General features: G+C 32.5%; 5 protein-coding genes across 6 annotated transcripts in view; 4 read left to right on the forward strand and 1 right to left on the reverse strand.

The window, feature by feature from the left end:
* The window catches only part of Wts (serine/threonine-protein kinase warts), a 5113-nt gene extending 4598 nt beyond the window's left edge, over window positions 1-515 (reverse strand). Inside the window, exon 1 of the mRNA XM_076910729.1 lies at window positions 1-515. This exon is cut by the window's left edge and continues 95 nt beyond it. The gene's annotated coding sequence lies outside the window, so the exon portion shown is untranslated.
* A 1126-nt stretch (window positions 516-1641) lies between these two features.
* On the forward strand, window positions 1642-3219 carry Fy (fuzzy planar cell polarity protein-like protein). Of its 2 annotated transcripts, none has more exons than XM_076910240.1 (5): window positions 1642-1731; window positions 1827-2219; window positions 2286-2483; window positions 2547-2746; window positions 2825-3219. In XM_076910240.1, exons 2-5 carry the CDS (start codon window positions 1827-1829, stop codon window positions 3180-3182), a joined length of 1149 nt encoding a protein of 382 aa, XP_076766355.1. In that variant the 5' UTR covers window positions 1642-1731; the 3' UTR covers window positions 3183-3219. The 2 variants fall into 2 exon arrangements, with proteins under 2 accessions (XP_076766355.1, XP_076766354.1); XM_076910239.1 differs by having other exon boundaries at window positions 1648-1739.
* Window positions 3220-3544: 325 nt separating this feature from the next.
* On the forward strand, window positions 3545-4895 carry Spict (magnesium transporter spict). Its single transcript, XM_076909911.1, has 4 exons — window positions 3545-3738; window positions 3817-3939; window positions 4008-4150; window positions 4254-4895. Exons 1-4 carry the CDS (start codon window positions 3639-3641, stop codon window positions 4887-4889), a joined length of 1002 nt encoding a protein of 333 aa, XP_076766026.1. The 5' UTR covers window positions 3545-3638; the 3' UTR covers window positions 4890-4895.
* An 885-nt stretch (window positions 4896-5780) lies between these two features.
* Window positions 5781-6661, forward strand: Cni (protein cornichon). Its single transcript, XM_076909920.1, has 4 exons — window positions 5781-5868; window positions 6036-6104; window positions 6177-6433; window positions 6515-6661. The coding sequence occupies exons 1-4, from the start codon at window positions 5788-5790 to the stop codon at window positions 6537-6539; spliced, it is 432 nt and encodes a 143-aa protein (XP_076766035.1). The 5' UTR covers window positions 5781-5787; the 3' UTR covers window positions 6540-6661.
* Window positions 6662-7251: 590 nt separating this feature from the next.
* Window positions 7252-10323, forward strand: Beta-phers (phenylalanine--tRNA ligase beta subunit). The gene is made up of 11 exons (XM_076909910.1): window positions 7252-7343; window positions 7402-7457; window positions 7532-7686; window positions 8248-8317; window positions 8396-8662; window positions 8745-8924; window positions 9011-9391; window positions 9462-9542; window positions 9634-9726; window positions 9784-10066; window positions 10163-10323. Exons 1-11 carry the CDS (start codon window positions 7286-7288, stop codon window positions 10312-10314), a joined length of 1776 nt encoding a protein of 591 aa, XP_076766025.1. The 5' UTR covers window positions 7252-7285; the 3' UTR covers window positions 10315-10323.
* Window positions 10324-10440: the final 117 nt, after the last annotated feature.

Consider the following 10440-nt stretch of genomic DNA (forward strand, 5'->3'; position numbering starts at 1 on the left):
TTGGGTACGAAATTTCTTGAAATAAGTTTAACTGAAACAGGAATCGCACAAGATAGAACGACTTGAGAGCATATTCTACTCTGAGGTTTCCACGGAACCCATGTGACGAGGATAACGTGCACATAGAACTTTTTATTCACTATTTCCCCTTAAAATTATTTCTATCGTACTCGGGTGTACAGTTGCAATTACTTCAGCAACAACAAAGAAAGGTACAGCCGTAAATTACTAAAGTAACTGGCAGCCATTTTGAAGTGCCACATTCCTACAACCGACTTGACACTCTTTTTCGTAATTTACGGTATACCCGGAGTTGGTGCGCGAAAAAACAAATTGTTCTTCGCAATTAATACTTGGTACGTTTTTGTCAATAGTGTTTATTATTTAGCGGAATATATCGAAGGTGTGCTTCTCGAAAAGCTACATTCTAAACGATATCGGTCGTGCAAAAATTTCTTCATCGTTTTACAACTACCGGTTCATGCCAAATGAGAATGTCAACATTATACGTATCAATTGCTCTTATATTTTCCCTCTCAACAGTTATTTTCACTACCTTTTTCGAAAGATAATTGCTAAATTTTATTCAGCTTCTTCCCGACTCTGTTCCACGCGGATTTTAATTACTTTCTCGCACGGTTTTAATAATCGGTTACATATTCGAAGGAATTTAAAAATACCAGTGCAAAAATAGCCTTTTAATATCGTATCGTATTATACGTACATCTTTCATTTCACTTTAACGCCCATAGAATTGAATCTATAGAATTCTAAGCGCATTATCATTTTCTACCATTTTCTACGCTTCAACTCGAGTATAATTCGAAATACCAGTTGGAGGATATATTATATATCTCTGTAAGTTATTGAAACTAATCTCTCTCTCTCTCTCTCTTTCTCTCTTTCTTCGCCAACCCTTCCTCCGTCTCTGTCTCTCTCCCTGCGCTAGCTTGCTCCCTTATTCACTCTCACTCTCACTTAACGTGTACGTTTATGTTTATTGAAATAAATCGAAATATCCGAGTGAAATTTAATCTTGAAAAATATAAGTAAAACGTGTATTCAACCTTATTCTATTGCGTTTAGATCTCATTATGGAATCGACCTTTTATAATTATATATAATTATATATATATATATATATATATATATATATATATATATATATATATATATATTTTTTTTTTTTTTTTTTTTTTTTTTTTTTTAATCAAGTCATTCGATTCACCCGATCATATCAATTATAATTATAAAATTACCTTACTTTGGAATACTACGTGGTAACGCGTACGTGGATTTTTATTTATAATATAGGTGTATATATGGTGGGTGTGTATATATATATATGCATGTATTCCAATTTAGAAAGTGATCGAGGAGATGTGAAAAGAAGAAGCGATGTATCGATATTTATTTCTCCATTACAAATCGTCCTGCTATTGGTTGTCTTTCGTGTTATTTGAGATTGTTGTTTCGAAATGAAAGAATATTATCCGGTCAATTATAATAAATAATAGGGCTGACTGTATACGAAAGCATATATATGTGGATTTATACTTGATTAAATAACAGAAAGATAATAATAACCTATTCAAAGTTATTGAATTCGTAAACAATTAACTATAATACATTACATCAGAAAAGGGGATAAAAGCATTATTATGGTTGCACATGTTATGTGTTTAACCTCGACTGGAGGAATTCCTTTATTTTCTCGTCAAAAAGGGGAAGGTGATACGGTAAAATTGCTATAAAATTGCTCGTAAATAAAAATATCGTTTATATATATTTTATGACGTAACTTTCCTTTTTAATAATATTCATAGATGACATTTTCTAAAATAGCATCTCTCTATGGTATACATATGTTTCTCAAGTCGCAAAACATCAAGCTGGTAAATACAAATTTACTCGACACTACAATTGTGTGGAAAGAGTTTGAACAGAGCGTCACTCTAATAGTTATCGCAAATGGAACCACCAGAAAAGTATTAAACAAGTTACTCGATGCTATTTTCGGTGCAATGATTTTATTTGTCGGTATCGAAGAATTAAAGAGTACAAAAAACATTGAAAAATTAAAGAAAGATATACGTTTGTGTAGTCCGATCGTTGATAGTTTACTACAATGTTTGGATGTCGGAGATGGGATTTGCTCAAAAACTGATATCATCAACATGACAGAGTGTATAATGTGCCAAGAAAATAATTTATTTCAGGTAATCGAACATTTGCGAACTCCACGTGCGTGCTACATATTTTAATTAACGATTAATATATTTAAGGCTTGTCTAGATGGTTATATGGAATACTTGGATTCTATATACGGATGCGTTTTAATCCACGGATGCTTAGCAGTAGCTACAGAAGGATGGTGGAGTTTAGACCCAATAGAAAGAAAATTGTTAATAATAGCTGTTAATAGCGAAAATGCCTATACCACACGGGATATTCCAGTCTTTTTACCATATAAGAGTCCAAATGTAAGTAAATATAAGTTTAAGCGAACCAACAATTATTCATTTAATTTTATTTCGCGTATCTAGGTGGCTTTTAGACTTGTGTCCGTTACATTGCTCAATCAAGTTGAAGTATTAGCTTTATGCGGACCGAATCCAGATTTATCAGAAATTGAAAGATTCGCTGTGCAGTGTTGGAAGAATAGTATCGATTCTTTACATAATGCGGAACAATGCTATCCGCGAAATTTACCTGCATCCATTAATTTAGATTCAGAAACGCTCGGGTAATTAAAATAGTAACAATTCGACGCGAGTAAGTTTCTTTAGGAAATAATATACGTACAATAACTTTATACGTTTAGATTTCTTTTAGCAAATTATAAGGTGGAAAAATTTATACTTGGAAAAAACACTCAGTATGCAAAAAACCGAATCAGTGGTTCCCATAGATTGGATATATTAAGGACATTTTATTATCAAGCAGTCGAGACCTTTATATTGTCTTCAGAATCTGAATGTAACGCATCGAACGACTGTTGGAAATTCATCGGTGCCAAGGAAACTTATCTATGTTCAGAGTACCACAAGTGCTATGCGCTTAAACACGGCAATCATATACTTTGCATTTTATGCGCGTCTGCAGTTCCTACTCATACGATGAGATTAATTTGCCAAAGAATATTGAAGGCATTACTCGTTGATAAACAAGGTTGTTGGTAACAAGTTAACGCGTTTGAGTTTCTCATTATTATATTATGGAACTTTATCTCAACATCTCGATTATTAAATACTATTTTATCATTGGTTGTCTCTGCATTAGAAGTTTGTTATTTATTACCCACCGGGACACGTGCAGCACAAATGCAGCCAACCAATGGGAAATAACTGTCACTAGATGAACTTTTCCATTCGGTTATTTGTTCGAATAACAACGACCAAAAATAAAAGAAAAACTTATATTTACGCGAAGGAAAAAAAAAGAAGACGACCGCGATATCATTATTTCCTACTTTAGACGAAAATGGCTGGTTGTTGGTGTTTCTACTTTAGATGGCTTTTTATCGTAGGTGACGGTACATAAAGTAGAGTAGCAAACGGACAAAATGTTACTAATAGTTGGCAGTTAACAGTTTATTGTTTAAAAAAAACTGTAGGGGTCACAATTAGAATTGAAACATGGGTAGTATAACTGAAATCGCTGTTGAGCCAAAATTATACGGTGCAACATATTTTTACGTAGGTTTATGTTTAGCAATTAGCTCTAGCGGTTTTATAGGTTAGTTAATGTTTGCCATTTCCGACAAAAAGTTTCTTATTTAGTCGTTATCGGTACATGGTTTTTATAATTATTTAGGTGCAAGTTTCATTATTAAAAAATTATCACTGATTCAACTACAAAGACGTGGCGCGTTACGAGCTTCGTCCGGAGGATTTGGTTATCTAAAAGAATGGATGTGGTGGATCGGTCTTCTTTCAAGTGCGTAAAATAGAAAATATTTTCTAATACTTATTTATAATAAAGCGTAACATTGTTTTTTAATAAAGTGGGGATAGGAGAAGCAGCCAATTTTGCTGCGTACATATTCGCACCAACTTCGTTGGTTACACCATTGGGAGCACTTAGCATTATAATATCCGCGATATTAGCTTCAAAATACTTGAACGAAAAGCTTAATCTGTTATCCAAGGTAATAACATATTGTTACAATTATATATATATATATATTAATTGTTCTCTATGTTTATTATTTAAATACAAAATGTACAGTCAGACACACTCTTCTATTTCAGATTGGTTGTGTTTTATGCATCTTGGGCTCTACAGTTCTCGTCATTCATTCTCCGAAACAAGAACAAATCGGTACATTAAACGAGCTCCTAGATAGAGTAAAAGATCCGGCATACATTATTTATATTTTATTCGTGATAATATCTAGTTTATTAATCATTTTCCACTTTGGTCCTGTTTATGGAAAACAACACGTTATGGTATATATTTATTTGTGTTCATCTGTTGGCTCGTTGACTGTTATGAGCTGTAAGGGATTAGGATTAGCTTTGAAAGAAACCATTAACGGAATCAATAATGGATTCGCTAATTGGTCGACGTGGGTCTTTTTATTCAGCGTTGTACTATGCGTCAGCATACAAATGAATTATTTGAATAAATCGCTCGACTTGTTTGAAATTACGATCGTGACACCGGTTTATTACGTATCTTTTACGACGTTAGTGTTGATCGCATCCGCTATATTATTTAGGGAATGGGAAAATATCAGTGTCGATGATATTTTGGGTTCGTCTTGTGGTTTTCTCACGATAATAATAGCGATATTTTTGTTAAACGTATTCAAGGAAATGGATATACATTACGAGAATATCAGACACATGTTAGGACCTAAGAGAAAAGCTATATTTTCGTATTGACAACCGATAAAGAGAGAAATATATACCTGCGAAACTTGACCAGTATCTCGTATATTGATGGAAATAAAAAAGTTTTATATTATATGAACGTAGATCTGCGAATGTTTTCTTCCTTGCACCATTATCATCGTCGTTAGACGAACAGTGAGAGCACATTCGTATGCCGCGGCTAACCGTTCGGGTCTCTCCGCCCGCTTCCGACTCGATCCGAATCAAAACTATCATCCATAACGTTAGCTGGGCTACTGGTATTTGTGTGTGCACAAATGCTGAAAACTTTCAAATTGCTTCAAATTGTTATCCTCAATTTTTCAAATTATTATACAAATTTATTCTGTGCGCGTTTCAACGCTCTCTCTCTCTCTCTCTCTCTCTCTCTCTCTCTCTCTCTCTCTCTCTCTCTCTCTCTCTCTTGCATCCGTGTGTGACCATATACATATTTTACATATATATCATGTAAATAATAAATATTACTAATATAGAATAGTTTCAAAAAAAAATATCTGAAAACTAAGCAGAGGTACAATCTCTATTTTCGTAAATATTGCGTGTATATTATTTCATGCATAATGCGTTCTATTGTATATTTAAACCTTTACAACAACTTTTACAAATAAATCCATGTAAAATTCTGTTACTAATAGCACGGTGATAAAAATTATGCGCGCGCGTGTGCGTGTGTGTGTATGCATACATAAAAAGTATGTTAGTCCTACTTTATTATTTGTACCGTAGTTTCGTTATCAATACGAAATATGAAAGTAAACCGTGTATCGGCACATAATATATGTACGCTGTACACGTTTATGTATGTTTATTCTTAATTCATAAGACAATTCAATCTATACCGCTAAACCGACTCGATACTACCTACTGTAGTATACACACAGTTGTTACAATGGCGTTCAATTTAGCCGCTTTTTCATACATTGTCGCTTTAATTATAGACGTCTTTTTAATATTTTTTGCAATATTTCACGTACGTATCGCACATATCGGTACTGGTATATTTAAATGAGAGATTATTTGATCGTTTAAAAACACGAATGCACCAACCATTTACCAGTGCATCTTGTATCATCTAACCTTGGTCGTTTAAAGTGAAAACTTCTGTATTTGTACAGCTAAAGCCATTATATTTTTTAGGTTATCGCATTCGATGAATTAAAGACTGGTTATAAGAATCCCATCGAACAATGTAACAACTTAAATTCGGTCAGTTTTAAATTTCTTTCTGGTGTCTAGACAAATAGCAAAGGTTTAAGTAATGTTCCAATTATATTCCAGCTGGTTATTCCAGAGTACGGATTGCATATTTTAATCAACATTTTGTTCTTGATTAGCGGACAATGGTTTTCGTTGCTTCTAAACATACCGTTAATAATATATCATTTATGGCAATATTATCACAGACCTGTCATGTCTAAACCAGGTCTTTACGATCCTACCAGTATAATGGGTGCCCAGGCCCTAAAGATTCATCAAAGAGAAGGATGGAGTAAACTTACGTTGTATCTATTATCGTTTTTCTACTATTTGTATGGGTAAGTGTTGAAAACGTAAGTGGACCGCCGCTCCTCCTCTCCTTAGAAATAGTCCATAGTGTTATATGCATTTTCTTTCAGTATGATCAGCTCGTTGATTCATTGAGAAAACTGTTTTACGTACTGTAACCCCCTGATGTTTTCTCTATAAAATAAAGGAAAATATATCTGATTTGTTCAAGTATGTTTGAATTTTTTGTAAAAAAATAAAATTTTCTACTCTACTAATGTATTTGGTAGTTATTTGTAGTACTGGTTTGTACTTACCGGGGTAAGTACATTGTCATCTAATTTATTATTGTTCTTGTGCACATTATCGTGTAACTTTTAAATGAAAATTTCTATACTTCCTTTTAAAACTGCTTTTATTAATTATTGAATTATTTAATTAATATATGTATACATATATATATATATATATATATATATATATATATATATATATATATATATATATATATATATATAACGAATCTGTATTAATTCGTTATTACCAATACCTTAATGTAGATGGATTAAGATTTTTCACACTCAATTTAAACTCTACTACCTATGACCAACAGAATCTATTTTCTAGGGAGTTTTTGTCTTTTGTTTGTAGAATATACAGCGAGGTTACTTCCTATTACCACAGTATTACTCTCCATCTTCATACTTAGGTATGTATATACGGCTTCTGCGTGTACGTGATGCCATATATTACATATTACTTAACCTGAAATTCTCTTCCTACCTATCAGTCTGTTATCACACTTCTACTAGTTATTATATTCTAAAAACATTCAAACTTGATTTGTTTCTATTAATTTCTATAGAAATCTACTCTTTCCTTTACTCTGTTACATTTAAAGAATGCCGACTATTAATATTAAACGTGACTTATTATTTAAGACTCTTGGCAAAACATATTGTAAGTCATCTTTTTAACAACAGATCATTAAATACGTATTAACGTAAGTTTGTTTCAGCGGACGATCAGTTCCAGGACTTGTGTTTTAAGTTTGGCTTAGAATTGGATGAAGTGGTGAATGAAATTCCGTCTATTGTAATGTATACGATTCGGGAAACAACTTTGGGTTTTAAATTTTTTATTTGTAGACAACGGAGAAACAAATGGTTGCGAACGAACAGGGGTTGGATCGTAGCACGGAAATATCAGAAGAAGTTATCTATAAAATTGACATACCGGCAAACAGATACGATTTATTATGCTTGGAGGGTTTAAGCCTTGCGATTCTTATATTCTTAAACCGGTATGTGTGTATACTACTTAATATATAACTTTCTGCACTTCTTTCTTTTTTCTTTTCTCTACTTCTAACACATATTTATTACATGTTTATTTGTAAAATAATAAATTATTTTATTCTTCATAATAAAATCGTATGATTATAGCGAAACATTTCAAGAATTAGAAATTAACAACTACTTAATAGATTTAATGCATATTGGCATCACCTATGTGTCGCACATTAATTCTAGTCCAATTCTAGTCTCTCTCTCTCTCTCTCTCTCTCTCTCTCTCTCTCTCTCTCTCTCTCTCTCTCTCTCTATATATATATATATATATATATATATATATATATATATATATATATATATATGTGTAATAATATTGTATAAACTTATTTATTATTACCATTTTTATTTAAATCTAACGTTGCGCACGTGATAGAGTGCAAGCATGGTTTGCTTCCTTATTTCGTTTGTTTTATGTAAGCAAATATAGACACGTAATAATAATAGCAGCCTGTTTATTTTTAAGTCCATGTCATTTTTATGTACACTTCAAATACATTTTTCAACTCTCTCAGATTGGATATACCACGATACGAGACAATACTTCCAACTAAAAGTGCGCAGAAGATTTTCATGACAAAGCAGGTATATAGTAAAAAATTAATCGAAAGAATAGCTTTTGTAAATGTTCATTTATAATAGATCGATTCTATTATATTTTAGTGTTTGAATGTTAGAGGACACATCGTTGCAGCTGTTTTACGCGATGTTAGATTAACAAGGGAGTCTTACAGTAGTTTTATTGATCTTCAAGAAAAGTTACATCAAAATATAGGCAGAAAACGAACCTTAGTGTCGATTGGAACTCATGATTTAGATATGGTCAAAGGTCCATTTGTATATGACGCTATACCTCCAAAAGATATTCGTTTCAAGCCACTTAATCAAGATGAAGAATATACGGGAGAGGGAATTATGAATTTATATAAGGTAAATATTTTTATTAAACTTGAATGCACCATTATATTGAACTTTGTTTAGGAGAAAGTTTTCTAACAAACAATGTTCGTAGGATCACGCACAATTAAAGCAATATCTACACATTATAAAAGATAGTCCAGTTTACCCTGTAGTACGAGACAGCAATGGAATTATTTTGTCACTTCCACCTATTGTTAATGGAGATCATTCGAAAATTACGCTCGATACTAAGAATATATTTATCGAATGTACTGCAACCGATTCAACAAAGGTACACGACACAATTGTTTAGTTATAAGTTCACATCTACAAAGCGTAAATGAACAAAGTAATAGGAGTGTATAAAAAAATCTGCAGGCAAAGATAGTACTGGATACTATAGTCTGTGCCTTTAGTCAATATTGCAAAGCAAAGTACGCGGTAGAAATGGTAGAAATTATATATCCTGACCAAGAAAAGTTTTACTATCCTGATTTGAAGTATCGAAATGAGGAAATTGATTGTCGAAAAGCAATAAGTTATATCGGTATAGAACAAACTGCAGAAGAGTTAGCTAATCTGCTTTCTAGAATGTCTTTAAAAACATTCGTCTTGAATGGGAATAAATTAAATGTTCTAGTACCTCCTACCAGACACGACATCATACACGCATGTGATATTTATGAAGATATTGCAATAGCGTATGGCTATAATCAAATTCAGAAAACTATACCGCATTTATCTACCATCGCAGAAGAGGTAGGAATAAATTTCATTAATTTATTTCAAATGTACAAGTTTCTAATTGAAATTCATTATTACAATTTAGTTTCTGCTTAATAAATTGTCCGATCAATTACGCATAGAATTGGCTTGTGCTGGATTTACAGAAGTATTAACCTTCTCATTGGTATGTTAATTGATCTCTTCTATAGTATGTAAATGTATACTAAATTGTGACAAAGAAAGTTTAAATTAATTTAACTTTGTTCTCTTCGCAGTGTTCCCACGAAGATCTAACAGAAAAGTTGGGCCACGAATCGATAAATACGCCGATGGTTTATATATCAAATCCCAAGACGTTAGAATTTCAGGTATATCGAAACATGAACATTGAAATGAGTAGCTTCTATCGTATAATAATGTTATAGGTTGCACGTACTACTTTACTACCAGGGCTATTGAAAACATTGGCTGGAAATAAAAGGATGCCACTTCCCCAGAAATTATTCGAAGTTTCCGACATTGTGTTGAGAGATGACAATGTGGAAGTTGGCGCACGTAATAATCGAAATCTATGCGCGATATATTGCAACAAATCGGATGGTTTTGAGGTAATCCATGGTTTATTGGATAGAATGTTGCAAATACTGGAAATTCCATGGAACGGTGATCAGAATAAAAAAGATGGATATTATCTTTCCGCGGACGACGGTACAATAAATAGTTTTACTTTATTATTAAAGTTGTAAAATAGAACAATAGTAGTTGGAGCATTTTTTACCCTATGTAAATCTTCTCTTCTTTTAGATCCTACATTCTTCCCTCATCGTTGCGCCAAAATATTATGTTACGGCAAAGTGATCGGAAAGATGGGAGTTTTACATCCAGACGTATTATCGAAATTTGAGCTAAACACACCTTGTTCCGCATTAGAAATTAATATCGAAACATTCTTGTAACGCGGACGATATAAAAGTCATTATTAAATGTCTCAATGTATCCCAATACATAATTTATATAAATAATATTATTTTCCTTTCTTCTTCTTCCTCTTCTTCTCCTTCTTCTTCTTCTTCTTTTTCTTC

This window comes from Xylocopa sonorina, chromosome 2, assembly GCF_050948175.1.
Source record: "Xylocopa sonorina isolate GNS202 chromosome 2, iyXylSono1_principal, whole genome shotgun sequence".
NCBI classification, from domain to species: domain Eukaryota; kingdom Metazoa; phylum Arthropoda; class Insecta; order Hymenoptera; family Apidae; genus Xylocopa; species Xylocopa sonorina.